A 21,209-nucleotide genomic window follows, 5' to 3' on the forward strand; every position below is an offset into this window, starting at 1 on the left:
CCTCCCTTTTCATTCAAATGCTAAAAGTTGTTTCTTTGTAAATATTTTAAAATCTAATGTGTTACTATAAATGAAATTACATTGTAGATATCAAGGTAATCTTTTGATATTTTCATGACAAAAAATTCAATACTATATGCTATAAATCAATAGAAGCTAAATGAAATCATAATCTAGTTTTGTCCTGTTTAAATCCTTTTGACGAAAGTACTTTTAAACATATCAAATTAATAAGACAGTTATTTTAACTTAAACAGTTTATAGTTGAATTCAATAATTGAAATGCATGACAATTGAGATAATACAATTTTCTTAAACTAAACAGTTAGTTTAAATATTGAACTACAAAGAATTGAAATATAAATCGTAACAGAATAACTTTAAATGACCAGTGAAGCAATCATGTCTGACAATGCTAAATTCAATGTCGCTTTACCTATAGATTAATCTACTAGGGCAACGGCCTTATGGGTAGAATGTTGTCATGGTACTAAGTATTGTTGATAGGGTATACCGGACGTAGAAGTTTTAAAGGTAGATTTAGGTGGCTGTCACTTTATACCATTACATTCACAAGTGGTAAGTTGATTCTTATTGTTGTTTATAGATGAGGTGGCACATTTGAACTTTGTTTCCAATATTCTTTCATTTAATATTATCGTTAATCAAATTATCACTTCAAGAGAAATACAATTCAATTTCAATCGGACCATTCCTCTCCATTAGACAATCTCCATTTGCTGATCTTATACAAGTTAATTGGTCAATTAGAATAATTTTCACCAATAATGATATTGATTATCTGTTTGTCAATAAATCAACAATTGTCTGTTAAAATCTTAACTGATAAAATCAAGTATAAATATTTAAACACATCTTTTTATTTACGAGATCTTCTACTATTTTATGTACTCGAAGTCCCAATCACGAACAAATGTTTACCATAAGAAAGCTATTCAAACATTAAGAAGATAATTCTTGATAATTATCACCCTTTAAAATCCATTTAATCCGCACATTATGTGTATTGGCAACTAAGAAGACTGTTAAATATCATTTGGCATAGTGCAATATCCCTTGTTTTTATCGTCCATTTTAACATATTTTGCATGTTTTACATGCACAATTATCTTGATATTCTGACTTAAAAATACTCTACATGTTCATTTTTGTCACACTTATTCAAAAGTCCATAATTCTTCACTTTTACTTCCCTAATTCAAATATACATCAATTGCAACATGTGATAGTTGTACATGCACAATTCAATGCTGCACTAAATGTTTTTGAAGCCATTTATACATGTACATGTATGCATAGACAAAGCTTTTTCACAACCACTTTAGAGTATGACCAATGAAAAAAAATCTGTTTTAAAATTGTTAAAATATTCTTGTGATGGAGGAGTTTTCAGTTATAATTTTGCTCCACAGACATTGTACATGTATGTAGAACAAAATTCAAAATTGGTATTGACCTTGAGAAATCCCATCAGAGAGAAATCCCATTCTGATGGGATTAAAGAGAAATACTACAGCATGTACAAAGTATATTCCCTGGGTAATGAAGTGGGTACCTGACACCTATAATTCCCTACAGCATAGATATTTATAAGACATCAAGTGTATTTACACTCTACTACCACGGTCAAGGTCATTAAAAACTTCTGCTTACCTGTTTTTCATTCCCTGAAGCTAGTCCATGTGCCAGATGAGCTGTAAATGTACTTTTCCCAACACCTCCTTTTCCAGATAAAACTATGACTTTATGTTTCACAGATGATAGTCTTTTCTTGATTTCCCCCACATCTAAATATAATATGATGAAATTGACATGCAAAGAAAATTTAAAGACTTATGTTGATTAAAACTATAAAAAATATGTTTTCTTTATCACTACTTTTCTACCCCAATTTTTAAACTTCATGTACATGATGCAATATCATTTAAATGTGATATTTTCATTGATTAAAATACACAAGGAACATATCCATAATATAAAAGTTGAAAAACAATTTCAAGTTCTGCATGAGTATTGGACAGTACAATGTACAAAAATTAAATTTCTTCCATTTTTAGTTTTATTGCAGTCTCATGCGCCTTTACCTCCAGAGGCAAAATAAGAGTGGGCCCAGGAGGCCAGGCCTCCCCTTTTGTAGAAAAAATTTGGTTGATTATACATTTAAAGGGAATCACTGAAGCATGAATGGAGTTGGCCCCCTCTTAGGCAGGTGGTGGGCCCCCATTATGAAAATTTCTGGATCCGCCACTGACCTCGTATCTATCATTGCTATAACCAATTCTGATTTCTAGGTTCAAATATCAACTGTTAAAATAGGGCTTGTAATGTTTACAGATAGAATAGACCAGAAAAAAAGAATTTGGTTCTTATAAAAATTGTGATTCTATCAAATTTGACACTTTAGAGTGCATCATATAGATATAGGAAGATGTGGTGTGAGTGCCAATGAGACAACTCTCCATCATGTATGTTTATCACCATGTGAATCCATTATCTTGATAACTTGCTAACCAAAGGAAGAGTTCTACCTTTTTGTTACATTAGTTTGATTTCTGATAAAACAAATTTGAAGGCGAACCAATGATAAATTTGATAAAGAAAATGGCTTGAAAATTGGAGAGAAAATAACAGTTTTTGTATTTGTACACATTAAATGGACCACATACTACATTGTACACTTAAACGTTCGCTCAAAACTCCCTAAGTACATGTACATGTCATTGTACTTCTAAACACCTTATTCAAAATACAAATGTTTTTTGCCTTTACAGTATCTTTAAAAGTTCTGCAGTATGTAAATTTATGTGTATAAAAATTGATTAATCCTTAATGCCACCAGTGGACTAAGTGTAACTTTTTGATGATAAAATCTGTTTATTCTAATTGCAATAATTTTGAAGAAAAATAATCCCTTATGCCTTTTTTATATGATTTCTTTTTTCTTTTTTTACAAACCTTTCAACACAATTTCAATATCATAGCCAGAACAATAAATGTACAATGTAAAGGTCTGAAAACAATACAAATTTAAACACAATGTGACAAGACAGTATGTTTAACCCCAGTTTTTGTTCTTATGAACTCATCAGTTATACAGACATACAATTAATACAATGTTACATATATCATTTATCTAAAATAATTACCTTTATCTGGTCCCTTTGGTAAGCTGCTGGCACAAATGGACTGGTTTGGACAACCTGAACATGCATCAACTTTACCAGCTGTTTCACTCTTTGTTCCAGGACAATCTGAAATCAGGTTGAAATAGATAGGTTTTTTTACAACAAGAAGTTAACTGTTCAAAGGCATAGAAATATCCACAGCCTGCATTGCAGTAATATTTCATTTTTTTTTTCATTCATCTTACAATTGACATGGCCAATTATTCATTAATATACATGTTAATAGTGGATGATCACTGTCATAAAAGGGAATCTGATTAAAAAATATACAATTAGGCACTAAAAAATGCAAATAACATTCTGATTCATACAAATTAAGTAAGAAAAGGACTTTAGTACATTAACCTTTAAAATCTATCCATTGTCTATAAAACATCCATCTTAATTCATATCAATATCCTTATCAAATTTCTTCTACAGAATATTTAAGATTTCAATAAATACATCTAAAACATTGAGAACTGCAATTCCTGAAAAGTGCCATGCTCTCTGCAAGGATAAATTCTTGTTGCGATTTAAAAATCTCAGAACCCTTTTAAAACTTATTTATTCAATGATGCAGGTACCTGCAACTTGACATTAAAAAGCAAACATCACATAATATGGTATACTCAATAACTATTTTTTTTTAATTTCTGGCTAAATTTGAACCAAACAAGTGAATTAGCCCATCCAATGCTTGCCAAATATCAGACCTACCAACTATCCCAATTTATGGGGGGAATATCTACCATACATGCCATAAGAGGACTCAACCTAAATTTTGAAATACTTTACATGTATTTTATAACTTGAACACCTCAAAACAGGTATTTACATTTAAATGAGGTAGATTCAATGGTACATGTATCTAAGCACTTTCATATTCATTCAAACAATATAGTAGTAGAATTAACACACTTATGACAATAACAGAGGAGCATGAAATCCTCTTTTGCTTATAATCCCCCATGGAGATTTTGAAAAGTTGGCAGGTTAAAATATGGAAAAACAAGAAGACCATTGTCATGTCTATAATCTCAGAACATCTGTCACAATCCAAGTCATTTAAAATCTCAAAAGCATGGTGTATTAGTGATGAAAACATGTTACATAAACTCATAGGAAAAAATATTTTCAAAAATCCATTCATTTTGGTATTTTTTTGGTTTAATGAATAAGTATTTAAATATAAAATATATATATAAATTAAATATTAAATATTTAACATCTTCAGATATGAAATCATATTTAAAATCTCTCATCTCCTAATGTGTGTGTAATTGATTCATGTTTAAACTGACTTTTCTTTTGTTGTATTTATACCCAAAGATGTAATACCAGAAAATTGGGGTTTATTTGGTTGTTTTTTTTTTGCCTTATTACATAGTACATGTACTAATTTTTTTTAATGTCATCATGTATATCCCATAATAACTATAAAAAAATAAAAACAATAGTTCGTCTAAGAAAAAGATTAATTTATCACCTTCTCTCTAGATAACGCAATCAAGATATTAATTAACTTAACAGGTAATGACACAGAAGAAATCAATATGTTTAACGGTGTATGAAAGGTGTTTCTAAGGACAAATAATTTTGTATTCAGTGATCACTTAAAACCGAGACGCAGTTACAGGTAGCCGGATATTCTATATGGAAAGTTGCTTGATAGTGTAAAATAAGTTATTCACAAATCGTAAGTTAGTTACAAAATGTATCTATATTCTTAATCGCATGCCAGTGATTACTTTATTGGGGAAAAGAACATTTTTATCACTCACGTTGTGGTGCATTGTCAGGAACGTCAGCCATATTGTTTACAAATTATCTCCCTTAGATTTATGACACGCCCACAAAGGTGCATTTCGGGAAGTCGCTAAAACAAAAGTTAGAAAGCGCTTTTTTTCAAAGTAAACATTAACTTTTCAAGAATGCCAGGGGACTTGCTTACAGCCTCATTTCCGTGTGATGCTTGTCGGTGTGCCAAACTTTACTCTGGAAATGGTAAGAATATTTCAATCAAACTCGTCGTTTTCGATTTTAGTCTCTGATTTTATTTTGCCAAAGTCATCATCTGTATTTTCTTGGACTATCGTTCTAGAGTAAAAATGTATAATATGTTCTGGATATTTTGATATGTATTTTAATTTAAAAAGCAAGAGAATGTATGTATTTGGTAAAAATATGTATCTTTATACTTTTTTTTAATCTTTTTTTCCCTTTCAAACTACACCTTTACATCTTACATAGTAATGCGCTACTGTCGCTCTTGTCCTTATATCTGGGACTATTAGTATAATATTCCCCGTCCTTTTTGTGTTATTTTTATGTATTTTTATGTATTTTTATTGTCTGCATCTTTATCTTAATTCTATTTCAAAATTCGACACCCTTGAATATACAGAGTTCCTAAAGTTTGAATCTAAAAAAAATCATCCAAGACTTAAAACAATACAGCGTACATATTTAGGCAATATAATATGCGCAGATTGGAATGCAGGATTGCTTCTAATGTATTCTTTCCATTTAAAGACACAAGGCACAAAAAAAGAAAGTTTTTATTTCAAAGTATTATAAATGCGTAGGGAATTTAACCTAAACCAGGGACGTATATAGAGTAATATAAGTCCTTGCCTAAACTATCCATTTCAGAAAATTAAAAATAATATCTCAATAATTAGTAATTTATTTTCTATAGAGTTGATCTTGGTAACAACTTCCATTAATAAACCATATATTTAAGGAATTTCAAATTTCTAAACATAGAATTCCTTGCAAATACATACGAAAACTGTGTTATTAATTTTGTGTAAAAACAACTTTCTGAAGTAATCGGTGTTATCATGTTGATTATAAATGGATCGTGGGTAAATATTTATAGCTGCACGTCTGAAACAAATTCTCTTAGTTCAAAGTTTGAATCTCCAGTAACAATATATTGCGTGCTTTCTGAAGATTCGAGATTTTTTTATTCATATAATTAAACAACCAGGCGCTGCATGTCGTATCACCGGTGGTTATTGTTTAAAGGATAATTAAAGTTATAATCGGATGTGAAGCAATTAAAACAAAACCATTTAAAAATAACAGTTGATAAAAAAAAAAACTATAGATATGAAATTACATGTAAACGTAGACCTGTAACATTATATTTTCAAATAAGCGTGATCTGATTACAGCACATTATTTAGTTATTAACACATATAGATTTTTATATGACATTATTATTTGACCCTTGTCGGGCTAGTCAACCGTATTTCGATCGATAGTGCACCAGAGCACTTTCCTTCCTCGTTGCTTGGTGTCTCTAAGCAGCGATAGACTAGTAAACATTGACTATTTCAATTTGTATGTGGCCATTTAAATTCAACGAGGATTAGCAATTATTAAAATTTATCAATTTTAATATCACACAAGTCTGTGGTGTCTGGTCCGATTCACATCAGGTATTTATTAATTGAATAATTTAAAGATAGTATATGAATTAAATTTTATTTATTTTAAAAGTTTATCTATTAACAAAATATTACATGTTGACTTGCAGTCTATATTATAGATATTATTTGCACCTCATGATATTTTTTTCTTTGATACTTTTTAACACTGCAAGAATTTTAAAGCAAATACTTCATATATGTTGTGTGAAATCAGTGAAATCAAAATTTCCACTGAAAGAGGGAATACCTCCAACCAATTTACTCAAGAAACCTTAATATTGTAATAGTAAATGACCTTAAAGAGGGGGCGTAGTTCCACGTGTTTTTATTTTTTGTTTAACTTTAGCCAGAGACTTATAATAAATTTGTATTATATGTTATATTACTCTGATTTAGCTGATGCTATCATAAAACCACGTTGACTGAGCAAACATGTATGCATCCGACAACTTTCAGTCGATTGCATATTGTTCAAGCACATAGTCATTGCATGTACTTTATGTTAGTTAATGATGACTGTATAAAAACTGATACACAGGAGCTAGTCTGTTTTAGCATATTTCGTTTAATAGTCTAGGTTCTGTTATTATGTACTGGGACAGTCAAGTTTAAATGAAATCTCAGCCTTACAATCCAACTTTATGCATCCAAAAAACGTTGAAGAAAATTCATTCCTATTGAATCAAATTATATATCACAGGCATATCTTCAGAATGAAAAAAAACATGAACCAAGCTACAAATATATATGTCTACATTTCTGATGTGTCGTTTTGAGTACAGTCCTTTTTACGTCAGTTCAATCCATTTAAAGACAAAAGTTTTAAGACTTTAAAGGGTTAGGACTCACGAACAATTCAGTCAAAATAGACAAAAACACTGTATTTCAATAAGATTCAAAGTTGAAACTAACTTTTAAATGGTTTATGATATATGTATAGGCATTACAGCTGATTTGCGATATTTAACTTTTTCCATAAAAGGACAGTTTTCCCAGATTATTTCATGTTTTGGTAATGTTCTTATGTGTTAATTTTCAGTTCATAAATTTCTACACTTTTATGTTTTCAGAAGCCGTACCTATATTTAGACCTCCCAAGATGGAATACTTGGGTCACACACAGACTGCCACCTATATGACCGGTCCAAGGCTCGGTGGTAGCAATACACAAACATTTTTGCCTAGTATAAGTACAATGCAAGCTTCATATAAGGCCAATGACACTTATCCTGCCCCTTCACCTCTGAGGAGATCTTTAACCACACTTCCTTGGAGGCCAAGTACATACTACCAAACCGCACGTGTAAATCCTAGTTCAGCTTTAGTCAGAAGTATGCCGGAACCTTTCTCTGCTAGGAATCAACTTTCTGAATTGGACAATGTTAAAGTTCCTTCAGTGTTTGCTGCGGCTAGAAACGCTATGTATACACGATTTTCTCCTAACGATTGGGCTAATTCAAATCAAAGTAATTATCTAGTTTCGGATAAAACAAGAAGTGCTGCTGAACGTCTACGATTTGATACAGTTCGTCTATGCAGAGAAACTGACGACAAAACAAAGAGAACACAAAGCGACGTTGGTAAACGTCTTGGAGAGCGAATCGGTGATATTTCATTCTGGAAAACAGAGGTTAATCATGAAACTGATAACATGATGACAGAAATTGGAGCCCTGAATGAAGCCAAGAGAATTCTGGAGAAAGCTCTACAGGAGACTGAAAATCCTCTTCACATTTCTCAAGAGTGTCTGTACCACAGAGAAAAACGTCAAGGAATTGACCTTGTCCATGATAACCCAGAGAAAGAACTGATTCGGGTAAGATATTTGTTGGTATTTATTATAACTGATGCAAAATATCTGATAATTCAACTCAATGTCCTGAGCATTTACATTAGTAGATAGAACCTTTTACTTACATCTGTAAGTAATTGTATTACACATTTCATTTATATTTGGTTTTAATCCTGTTTAAATTGCAGACATTTAAAGAATTGGGATTTATGAAATTATTTATTTAAACCGTTATTTGCTTTCCTTTCATTATCCAGTTTAAACCTTTTAATCCGAACAAAGCTTTTTTAATTACCGAAAGGCATTTATAAATGAGTCATAGTAACGAACATAAGGTCCATATTAGTCTGAGCTGACCCTTTACTTCTATCATTCTCAAAGAATTCCAAAAATATAACCAATTTCCACGAGTTCAATGAAAAAAAGGGTCTATAAATTTGAAAACAATCGACTTACTGGAAATTCTAATATACATCTAACATATATGGAGTGGGTTTCACAAAAAAAACTTACGACTAAGATTGATCTTAAGTATAATTTGAATTGTTCATGACTTACGATCGATCTTAGTCGATCGTAAGTTTTTTTTTATGAAACCGACTCCAGATTTAAATCTGATAGAATTTACGTGTTAATTTTGGAATATCCTTCTTATTCAATATTTTCATATATATAATTTTTGAAAGTTGTAACAAAAAAATACTAGACATGATCATTTCAGTTTTTTTTAAAGCAATCTATGGCATTTATAATTTGGTAACTTGTTTAAAATTCACTTAACTTGTGTTTCAATCTTTAAGGTCACACTCGAATATTTAATCATTTAAATTGAACTTTTTTTTAACCATGTTGACAAACAAGTTCAGAGAAAACAGCCTTTTTACTGATATACAATTTTGAGCAGCTGAAGACACTTTTTGATATGCTTATTTTGTAGAAACCCCAATAAAAACACATACTTATCACATCACTGTGGAAAAAAACTTCAAAATACAAAATATGAATAGCTAAAACTTAGACAAATTAATACCAGGCTTTCCTGCCAAAAGCACTTTTCATCATGGTAGTCTACATGACGTTTCTTCGTGGTAGTCTACATGACGTTTCTTCTATCATGATAGTCTACATGACGTTTCTTCGTGATAGTCTACATGGCGTTTCTTCGTGATAGCCTACATGACGTTTCTTCATTATACCCTACATCTACATTCATATTTTCAAGGATGTTTTTTTGTCACTAAAGATTGTTTGTACTGAAAAATCTCGAGACTCCATTAAATATTTAAACTACATATAAATCATGCAACTAATACATAATAATATATTGGTTCCAGGTAAATGATACCCAGACTATGTAAATCATAAGATAACAATTTTATTTTTAGAGTACCCAGTATTTGCAGAGGGTTGTGCTGTTTGGTTTAATTGTATAATATTTGTACAGATTCTTTTGACGTCTTCCTCATACAAACACACACGGAATTTATTATTGTTTAACTATATAAAGATTTTAAGTTGTAATAAACAAGATCTATGTTACTTTGGCTAAAAGTCATAAAATGGAATAAATTGAAGACTGTCGTATTAAAAGTGTGGGTGGTATACTTGTTATAAAAACTTGTAATTGGTATGCAAATTTTTTTTCATAAGTCAAACTGAGAGGATTCCTTGTAATGAAATAATGCTGTAAATTACTCAGCATTAGTCCAAAGTTAAAACTGGTTTTCATAGATAAACAGTTCAACTGCTTGCTCTGAAAATGTCTTCCCTATAGTGGAACACTGTTCCGTTTCATAATTTGCGAATACTGCAAGAATACTACTATTCATCAAATTATAAAATGGTTTGATTTGATATCCACACACACACACACCCACCAACACACACATGTATTTGTAAATAAGCACAATAGCCGTACTAGTATACTAATGAAACACACTTATATTTGGTCTTTGTTTCTTTTTATAGGAAGTAGATATCATCAAAAGATGTCAAGACAGGATGAGAAATACCGTAGAACGTGCCAACGTACAACTTGGGTAAGTTTACCTATCAAATAATTAAAATACTAAATTTTTATTTTTGTATTTCATAATTAATTCAAATTTTAATCATCTGTTCGATTCTGGATAATATATAAATTAATACCATGTTTTCCATGATAATATTGTAACAGTGCATGACTTTATTCTTCATTGTATCATTTTCGATAGTGTCATATTCAATTTACATATATATGATCATGCTTTTAAGATTGTCCATATATTGCTTCTTTTATACCTACAGTAGGTTTGCATTCTATATAATCTGCGTCCTTCCATTGGCTAAACATACACCATGTGGTGTTGTTACACCCTTTCATATCGTATGAAAACAGGTTTCCATTTTGAGACTCATGTTACAGTCATTTTATGGTGCACAAAAGGTAAATCTTAAACATAACGATTGTATCTAGATATTATTCTACCTCATACATCCTGCAAGTAGGACACAACTGAACCCAAGGTTGGTCAGTACGCAATACAGATTGTTAGCAAGAAGCGATTTCTTTATCCATACACAATTTATATCTAACATTTATTAGCATACCTCTTAACACATATATACACGATACAAACACAATTCAAAGTAAAACTATTCTGGTTTACAGTCACTATTAGATTAAGTTGTATTTTTTCGAAGCTATCTTTGGTGCATAACTGTTGCATTCCTAATTTTCATTTTTCTTTTTCTATTATCATCTGCATAAGGTCTAGATCATTATTTCCCAATACTCTTTGTTCGTTACCTCCTTTAGTGACTGTTTATTTCCTCACCGTTCTTCGTTACATTCTTTAGTAACTTTTAATTTTCACTCCTTTCTTCGTTACCTGTTTTAGTAACTGTTTACTATCTCCACAACTTTCTTCGTTACCTGCTTTAGTATTTAACTGTTCATTTCGACTTACTTGTTATCTTGTTTGCTTGCAGTCTTAACCGTGCTGCACAACACGAATTAGAGAAGGACGAGGGAGACAAGTTCAATGCATTGAACCTTGACAATAGCTGTCATCAGATGAGGAACAACTCCAGAGGATTATCATTCCACAATGGAATCGCAAGAGTAGACCACACGTATGTTACTTATATTTTTTAGATATTTTTAGAATCAAAAAGTAAATTTTAACAGTGAAAAATAAAATTGTAACATACGTTCCATTGACAGCAAGACAGCTAGTAAAAAATGGGACAATTTAAAATTTGTAAATCAAAAAGCAATATAAATTGAATATAAGGACAAAATAAATGTTTAACAATACAAAATCGAAACAAATATCACAAATCTAAAACCAACAAGTCATCACAGTGTGACAAAACAACTTTCAACAAAGGATGTTTCCTAACTGGTAGTCATAGCTTGCCCAATAAAGGACATACATGTGAAGCGTACTGACTCGGAGTAATGTTTTAATTTACTTTCGGTTTTTTTGTCAATCTTCTTGAAATCAACATTTACGCGAAGTGATCGAAAAGTAGAACAAAGACGAATATATATATTAATAAAATTCGTGAAAAGAAAGGTTTTGATTATGAAATTGTATATATCATTTTTAGTGTGTCAGTACCAGAGTCATGGGCTAAGTTCAGCAATGACAACATTCAAAGATCACAGAGTGAGAGAGCTGCCTCTCGTCAAATGAGAAACGAGATTGAAAGTGTGCTCAACTCATGTGCCAATGAGATGTGGCAAGAATGGAACAATGTCAATGTTAATCTGACCAAGAGATGCCAGGAATCAACTGATGCCAGAAACAGACTCCAGACACATCTGTCCAAGGTTAGTCATCATATCAGGAGTACTTTGTAGACCTACATTGTTGTTTCATTTTTACACTTTTGAGAGCGATATTGATATTTGAAAATACAAATCAATCGAATAGTGGTATTTCTGTTTTTGGTAAATTCTAGAAAACATAGAGTATATTACAGAGGTTATTGGTTATATCTTGTAGTCATCTGGAAATATTTCGGAGTAAAAATGATGCTCACCCTGTGACTGTTTGAACTATGCTGGCCTGTTTTTCCCCTGACTAATCCTGATCGTTCTTTCATTTCAATTGGATCTCGGTCTTGCCCATTAAGTTTTTTATGATTTTCCTTTACTGGTGAACATAGCTCTTGTTACCAATAGTTATTTTAACTCTAACCAATCCAACGATATACGATATGCATATATGTAATTTTTTGTTCAGGTTCTTCAAGAGATTTTCGACATGGAGAAGAACATTGAATTAATAAAGAAAGCCATCCAGGATAAGGAACAGCCCATGCAGGTGGCTCACTCTCGTCTGGAAACCAGAACACACAGACCTAATGTTGAATTATGTAGGGATCCAGTACAACACAGGTAAATACAATGTTAATAAACATATTCAAAGTAACATTTAATTCGGTAAAACAAAAGCATCACAAGATATCATAATTAATGGAAGACTTTTTTTTACACTTGATGAAGATGACAATTGTAGCAATACGAGGAAACGTGTAGAACCAAGACGACATTTGTACAATTAAGATTCCACTTGAAGAATATAAATAGAACCTTTTAATTTAGTTGATATAGCGGTTTTGTATCTTTTTTAATTTTTGTTTTACTGAAACGAACTGACCACCAACTTATGTATTTTTTTCAGACTTGTATCAGAAGTACAAGAGATTACAGAAACAGTAGAATCTCTCCAGATGAAACTTAGAATGGCTGAGAATGCACTCCAAGAACTGCTCCGTACAAAAGCAGCATTAGAACAAGATTTAGCCATTAAGAACAACAGTATTTTCATCGACAGAGAAAAATGTCTTGGCATGCGTAAAACCTTCCCAATGTCACCACGTATTGTCTCAGTTTAGGAACAGTTTAGACAGTCAATCAAAAGAATTACAAATGAAAATCTTGCACGTTATTTATGGATAAAAAAATATATCAGTATTTGAAATACACATTTAAATAAAGTTTATGTCGGTCCTGAATCAGTATTACTGCTAACATAGATACTGTGATAATGTATGCATTGGAATTTGTTGATGAGCAATTTTGTTATGTATATGTGTCTATCATTGTTAATTTTTTTTCTGTTTCTTTTGCATAATATGGTTATTTCTTTCTTTCTTTCTATCATTTGTATTTTGCCGATCTATTTGATAATGGTTCTTCTTGTACCATTAAAAGCTAAAATATATTTTCTAGATAAGAAACAATTGAGCATCAGATGCTTTTGTACATATATATAGAATATCCATCTGTGATACTTAGTATATTTATTTCTGAATATAGCTATATTACCTGTCAGTATTTGCACTTGTGTGATAAATCAATGTTAATAAAATGCATAGTGCTTGTTTAATTAAACTTCATTTAAATGCTTTCTTATTTATTATTATGTCATACTATATGTTGTCATCATATTAATGTTTGCTCAAAACCGTTTTTGTAAAGGTTGAACACTTTGAAAAATAAAATGGATGCTGTGATTTCGTGTTCCTATTTGTAACTTGTGGCTAATTGTTTGCAGTACAAAACGAAAACAAATAATATCTATAGCAATTCTTAACACACAAAAGAGATACTGTATTGTTGAATTTAATCTTAGAATATCTTTATTTATTAGCGAAAAAAGTAAAATTACAAAACTATTGACTGACTCCTATGAAAATCAAAACGGAAAGTCCCTAAACAAATCGCAAAATCAAAAGGTCAAACACATCAAATGAATGGGTAACTACTGTCATATAACTAACTTGGTACAGGCATTTTCTAATTTAGAAAATGGTGGATTGAACCTGATTTTATAGCTCGCTAAACCTCTCACTTGTATGACAGTCGCATCAAGTTCTATCATATTGACAACGATGCGTGAACAAAACAAACAAACATTATAGGTAAAAATGTCAAACATAGGGGTACAGTAGTCAACATTGTATTATAATCTTGATCACTAAAAAAAAACCACACAAACAAATATGTAACAAAGAAGTACAAAATGGAATATAGACCAAACATATTAAAAAAAATATAAAGACCATAATACACAAATTCACTCTTGGTACAATTACTCAATGAAGAGATGTATAAGTACAGAGCCACGTCGTTGATGTATCAAAGAAACATAAAACGGCATACTGGTATAGACAAAACACATTGGTTAATACCATTACAAGTGGATGATGTTCCCCGAAGTCGGTTGAAGACAAAACTTTACGACAAAAGAGGTGATTTCAGCTTTCCAATTGTGAACTTTCCATTTCTAAGTAGCAACATTCCAGCAGCACCTGCATACTGCATATCTCCCAAATGATACGATATTCCCGTGCTTGCATTTCCTATCATGATTTTCTTGATAGAGGGTTACTGCTTACAAGGAAGCTATTAAACCAAGAGTTCCAAATGGTGAAGTTGAAATCATCCCTTCGTAAATTTTACGGACGCCATCACGAGTTTGTTTACCGTTATGGAATAACCGTTTCACAAATGATATCGGATATGTTCCTTACGTCGTAACTACAATCCCCTTCCCTTTCATGAATTTGACCTACCGAATTAGACTATTTACCGGATGTGTAATCACATAAGGTAGCACTCCACAGTTAGGTGTGTAGTTTCGCATTTTGGCCCCTGTGGATTTTTTAAATATGAGAGCTAGTGTGCAATAAAATTCATTTTTGGATAGCTGAGTATTAAAATAGCCTTTGTATTGGGTTTATATGAACATCAAGGTTATGTAATGTATGTAATATAGGCTGTTTTCTGTATGACAGTCCGTATTTGCATGTCCATACCATACATTGGTCCGGCAATTATTATAATGTTTTTTTCCAACTTTTTATCGCACGAACTTTGTGATTGGATTTTACGAAAAAATGAGGCGAAAGACACCCATTTTTTATTTGATCATTAGGAAGATTTAAGAAAACAGTTTCTAAAAAGGTATCACTCAAAGGCATTGAAATTCTAGTTTGATCCAAATTTTGGGGGGATATATGACATGTTCACCCCCCTTTTTGCAATATTTTATGGTAAATAAATGCTGAATGTTGCCATGGATACACATAAAAGGAATTAATTTTCACCCTTTTAACTTTGGAAAATTTAATCTATGGAAGATACTGATTACATACATATGCACATGTACAACACAAACAGTTAGGTTAATGTATTAGAAATCCAGGAATAGGAGATGATAAAACATTTTGGGGCTCATTTTTAATTTTATTTTCTAACTGTGGAGTGCTACCTAAGCAACACGACGGGTGCTGCATGTGGAGCAGGATCTGCTTACCCTTCCGGAGCACATGAGATCACCCCTAGTTTTTGGTGGGGTTCGTGTTGTTTATTTTTTAATTTTCTATGTTGTGTCATGTGTACTATTGTTTTTCTGTTTGTCTTTTTCATTTTTAGCCATGGCGTTGTCAGTTTGTTTTAGATTTACGAGTTTGACTGTCCCTTTGGTATCTTTCGTCCCTCTTTTTTTAACATCATTTCAGTAGTCAATAAATAACATACTGTTCTTTAAATACTCTGTTGATATAATAAGAAACTATATCTTTATCCCTAAGGCAATGTTGAAAGTAGACGAATTTGAATATTCTATTTATTTCCCTTTTGGTCATATCACTCCTCATGTATCTATATATAGTTATCAAAGGTACCAGGATTATAATTTAGTACGCCAGACGCACGTTTCGTCTACATAAGACTCATCAGTGACGCTCATATCAAAATATTTATAAAGCTTAACAAGTACAAAGTTGAAGAGCATTGAGGATCCAAAATTCCAAAATGTTGTGCCAAATACGGCTAAGGTAATCTATGCCTGGGATAAGAAAATCCTTAGTTTTTCGAAAAAATCATTTTTTTTTGTAACAGGAAACTTATCAAAATGACCACATTATTGATATTCATGTCAACACCGAAGTGTTGACTACTAGGCTGGTGATACCCTCGGGGACGAAACGTCCACCAGCACTGGTAACGACCCAGTGGTGTAAATAGTTATCAAAGGTACCAGAATTATAACTTAGTACGCCAGACGCACGTTTCGTCTACATAAGACATATATACTTGTTTGTATTTGAGCGTTCATGTTGGTAAATCAAGAAAAGTGCTCAGAACGCACGACTATAGAAAAAGGCGGGCGATACCAAAGGGACAGACTGAATTCAAAAGTCGAGGAAAACAGACAACGCTGACAAAAAAAGAACAACAAAAAATTAAAAAAAAACAAAAAAAACAACAACTAAAAAACCGAAATTCCAAAATGCACTTTAGTCAATGCGATATGAACCCACAAACACAGAGGATGAAACCCTTCTGTGGATTCATTATCATTGGTTGGATACCAATTTTCGTGGTTTTTGTGGGTACAGGTGAACAACGAATTCAAATGTTAAACGAAGTACAAATTTTCTATCAGGTCGTTTGCAGATTTTCGCAAAATCACGAAATTAAATATCCACGAAAAGACAAATTTTCCGAAATCCACGAAAATTAGTACCCACGAAAATAAATGAATCCACAGTTTACCATAAGGGTATGCATTTATAGCTTCCCATGTGGCCCCTATGGTGTTGTTCGTGCAAATAAAAATCCAGTAATAACTTAAAGTCCTATTCGGTGATGTCACTTTTAATGAGAATAGGACGGGTTAGTGGTTATTATCCCTGGCTATCTTAATTTAAAAGTGGAATTTTCATATTTTTTCTAATAGCATATATTATTGTAGGTTTTCCCTACAAACATATCAAAGCGTCAAATTATCGATGCACTAATACAAATTAATACAGAATGTTACATATTTTAACGCTTTAAGAAAAGGCAATTGATATCAAAACATAATGACAGTGGATATAATTTATAACCCATTTATCTAATGACATAAACTTAATTCATATCTTAAGTTATATTGATGAGTTAGTAAAATTTTAACTGAAAATAATCTTGCATATCAATTTAAAACTTGAAATTTTTAACCAAATTTTTAATACACGTTATACACAATACCCTCTCCAGTGCAATGTAATGAATAATAAGTATACTGTTTCCCCGCCAACAAATACACAAACAGGAAAAATAATGGCTAAACCTTGATATTTCTCCTTTTCACAAACAACACACCTGAAGTACATACATCTAACTTCTGATGGAAGGTCATTAAAGAGTATACTTGACAGATAACCGTTTAATATGTCTTTAGAGTACCCGATGAAGTTTATATCAGTTTCGATTATACATTTTTAAAGGCGATTAAATGACATTTTCAATATTTCTTCGTATCTTAAATCGAAAAGATAATGAGGTAGACTTCTAACGTTGCATACAAAGCGTGTTTACGCATCTTGGCTTTCACATGTTGAGGTTGAGCGTTCCTGGTGAAGATACAAAAAAAAAGGCTTTGGACGCACGAAATATATAATTGTCAAGTCCATTCACTAACACTAGGCCAAATCCATTGCTGGTGGACTGTAATCCACAGCTCGTATCATCAGTTCAGTAGTTTGTACTTATACTTATTTCAAATCCTCCGTTCAAAATAAATAAATAACCAACCTACTCCCTCAGGCAAAGTTGACATTAAATGACTTTGGTGGTTTTGTTCAGGTTCTTCTTTGTCAAATATATAGATCTTGAAGGCATGAGAGGGGTATATATGCCTTGAACACACACATTTAGTTACACTTCACTTTGAAATTTGGTTCAATGTTAATCATTTAAATTTTGGGGTCAATTTTCAGACCTTTGTACTTAAAATGCAATCAATTTTTGATTGAGAGGAAACAGAGCCGGGTTACAACTGAAACCGAGGGAAACAAATCAACTATAAGAGGGGAAAAAAGGAACAACAAGGAAACTGAAGTGCAACAAAATAAACGCCAATATTACGGGGCGCCGAATGGGACTCTTGTGGTTTTGTACTCAAAATTCAATTTTGTACGGACAAAAGTGACTTTTGTTCAACAAAAATGAGTTCAGTTTAACAAAATTTGTATCATACTACAAATTTGAAATTTTGTCATACAAAATTATCTATCAGCGGACAAAAGTCACTTTTGTCATGACAAAATTCATTTTTGTTACACAGACTTGACTTTTGTTACCTAATTTGAAAATTGAGCGACAAAAGTCAATTTTGTATTTAAATTAGTTTAGTTTGGTTTCTGTGAACTGATTTGCATACAAAATCGACTTTTGTTACACAAAAATTACTTTTGTTACACAAAATTGACTTTTGTTACACAAAATTGACTTTTGTTACACAAAATTGACTTTTGTTACACAAAATTGACTTTTGTGAGACAAAATTGACAAAATTGACTTTTGTCTCAACAAAATTGACAAAATTGAATTTTGTCTCAACAAAATTGACAAAATTGAATTTTGTCTCAACAAAATTAACAAAATTGAATTTTGTCTCAACAAAATTGACAAAATTGAATTTTGTCTCAACAAAATTGATTTTTGTCTCACGAAAGTCAATTTTGTCTCACGAAAGTCAATTTTGTCTCATAAAAGTCAATTTTGTTGTTACAAAATTGAATTTTGACATCACAAAAATGAATTTTGTCGTCACAAAATTGACTTTTGTCTCAACAAAATTGACAAAATTGACAAAATTGACTTTTGTCTCAACAAAATTTACAAAATTGACTTTTGTCTCAACAAAATTAACAAAATTGACTTTTGTCTCAACAAAAATGACAAAATTGAATTTTGTCTCAACAAAAATGACAAAATTGAATTTTGTCTCAACAAAAATGACAAAATTGAATTTTGTCTCACAAAAGTCAATTTTGTCTCACAAAAGTCAATTTTGTCTCACAAAAGTCAATTTTGTCTCACAAAAGTCAGTTTTGTCTCACAAAAGTCAATTTTGTCTCACAAAAGTCAATTTTGTCTCACAAAAGTTAATTTTGTTTCACAAAAGTCAATTTTGTCTCACAAAATTGAATCTTACCGTACACAATTGACTTTTGTGATTTAATTTCCATATCAGGTAACAAAAGTCAATTTTGTATGCAAATATGTTTATATTTGCATACCTTTAAGACAAAATTGACTTTTGTCATGACAAATATGAATTTTGTCATGACAAAAATGAATTTTGTCTACACAAATGAATTTTGTCATCACAAAATTGAAGTTCTCACAAAACAAGTCTGTAGCACATAGTTTTGTAAGACAAAAATGATTTTGTTATGACAGAATTGAATTTTGTACAAAACCACAAGAGTCCCATTCGGCGCCCCGTAAATATACATTAAAAATAAACGAACTAATTGATAACAAGTACCATTTTTATAAACAAATGATAGTTTAATGGCTAGCCAAACCTCCTGCTTTATGAAATATCGCTAAAATGACTACGTGACAAAAGTAGAACACAGACACATGCAAGAATATTCATCATAGAGAAACGCACAAACAAATGAGATTAACACGCAAACCGCTGAACAACAACGAACATATTCCAACAAAAATAGATACCACAGGATATCACAAACAGTGACATTATTGGTTACTAGTAAGAGATAAAAAATATAATAAAAGTCAGCGGCGGAATACTTGTATCTGAGCACACCATTATCGACTTGGTCCCAACTTAGCCTAGGAGTAATTTTCCATAAATTAAGGCAATCAGTTACTGAAGAGAGATAAAAAAAATTATCAAAATGCCGATCATTTTGATCGAAAACAAACTTTGGTTTGGTGGATTGGTATTTTTTCAGGTAGTTCGTATTGAAAAGGCTCTAATTGTGCACCACTACTGGTCGACTTGTTTTGTATTCATATAAGTGAAAAATCATTCAGGACTTTTTCAAAGACAAAAAAATGAGCATCTTTTTTATGAGGAATGAACACCGTTAAACTACTGTTGCCTTTATTTCTAAAATACTTTGAACTATGCCTCACTTCTTTTACGATGACAAAACACTGATATCACACATTTTGGATATTAGGTACTAGTATTTGTGATTTCATTTTCTAAGTGTGAACTTTCTATTTCTATGTAACAACATTCCAGCCGAGCATGTATATGGAATATATATTTCTTAGTTGAGACGACATTCATCTATGATCATTTAAAAGGAAAATGTTAAACCCGTGTCCCCAATAGTAAAGTTGATTGTTCCTTTGGCATTTTTACGGACGCCAGTTGGTTGATCTTTTTGGAATAACTTTCCCACAGATAATCTCGAATATGTTCCCATTGTTGTAAATACAATTCCGACTCCTGTCCATGATTTGGAAATTATCAAATAAGATTCATCACCAAATGTGCACTACCTTGAGTAATACTATTGTCTCCAGTGGAACATAATTGACATATCCTTTCAAAACACCTGGTAAGGCCCTTTTTATGGGGTTGGTGTATCAAGTATTTTTCTTTGTCTTTACGTCGTTTTATACTTATGCGTTGTCCACTTATATGAGTTTAAAATGTCTACTTGGTATCTTCTGTCGGTTGACGTTGTTTATATATGACATATAACATGCATTTTGAAAACCTTATTTTCCCAAACGTTTTATTCAAGTTTTCTTGCATCGAAGGTTTGATGTTCCAAGAACCAAATTTAAATGAAGTGTAACTAGATGTGTGTGTCCATAGCATATAACGCCCCTATCATGCCTTCAAGATCTATAATGCGCAAAATGACATAAATATCGTGTTTTTCAGCACACCACAATGGTATTACATTCAATACAAAACAAAAAAGTACAATAAAATAATAAGATGTGATTATATTGAATTGATATTCCAG

General features: G+C 31.6%; 2 protein-coding genes across 5 annotated transcripts in view; one reads left to right on the forward strand and one right to left on the reverse strand.

Moving 5' to 3' along the window:
- Positions 1 to 5,046, reverse strand: part of LOC134725348 (cytosolic Fe-S cluster assembly factor nubp1-A-like) — a 30,911-nt gene extending 25,865 nt beyond the window's left edge. Inside the window, exons 1-3 of the mRNA XM_063589083.1 lie at positions 4,970 to 5,046; positions 3,168 to 3,272; positions 1,675 to 1,808 (exon numbers count right to left, since the gene is read on the reverse strand). Of these exons, the coding sequence (XP_063445153.1) occupies positions 1,675 to 1,808; positions 3,168 to 3,272; positions 4,970 to 5,000 (270 nt within the window). The 5' untranslated portion in view covers positions 5,001 to 5,046. The remainder of the gene's footprint in view (positions 1 to 1,674; positions 1,809 to 3,167; positions 3,273 to 4,969) is intronic.
- On the forward strand, positions 375 to 13,925 carry LOC134725347 (tektin-3-like). 4 transcript variants are annotated; one of them, XM_063589080.1, is made up of 7 exons: positions 375 to 579; positions 7,696 to 8,441; positions 10,386 to 10,456; positions 11,388 to 11,531; positions 12,012 to 12,234; positions 12,650 to 12,804; positions 13,091 to 13,925. In XM_063589080.1, the coding sequence occupies exons 2-7, from the start codon at positions 7,725 to 7,727 to the stop codon at positions 13,302 to 13,304; spliced, it is 1,524 nt and encodes a 507-aa protein (XP_063445150.1). In that variant the 5' UTR covers positions 375 to 579; positions 7,696 to 7,724; the 3' UTR covers positions 13,305 to 13,925. The 4 variants fall into 4 exon arrangements, with proteins under 4 accessions (XP_063445150.1, XP_063445152.1, XP_063445148.1 ...); XM_063589082.1 differs by lacking the exon at positions 375 to 579 and adding an exon at positions 4,772 to 4,884; XM_063589078.1 differs by lacking the exon at positions 375 to 579 and adding an exon at positions 5,029 to 5,192.
- Positions 13,926 to 21,209: the final 7,284 nt, after the last annotated feature.

Source organism: Mytilus trossulus, chromosome 7, assembly GCF_036588685.1.
Source record: "Mytilus trossulus isolate FHL-02 chromosome 7, PNRI_Mtr1.1.1.hap1, whole genome shotgun sequence".
Taxonomy (NCBI): Eukaryota; Metazoa; Mollusca; class Bivalvia; order Mytilida; family Mytilidae; genus Mytilus; species Mytilus trossulus.

What these genes read in the sequence shown, in the direction of transcription:
- LOC134725347 (XM_063589078.1), top strand. Translation starts at nt 5,120, where the DNA reads ATGCCAGGGGACTTGCTTACAGCCTCATTTCCGTGTGATGCTTGTCGG. An exon ending in CGTGCCAACGTACAACTTGG is followed by an intron (nt 10,457 to 11,387) that starts GTAAGTTTACCT and finishes GTTTGCTTGCAG; the next exon opens with TCTTAACCGTGCTGCACAAC. An exon ending in TCCAGACACATCTGTCCAAG is followed by an intron (nt 12,235 to 12,649) that starts GTTAGTCATCAT and finishes TTTTTTGTTCAG; the next exon opens with GTTCTTCAAGAGATTTTCGA.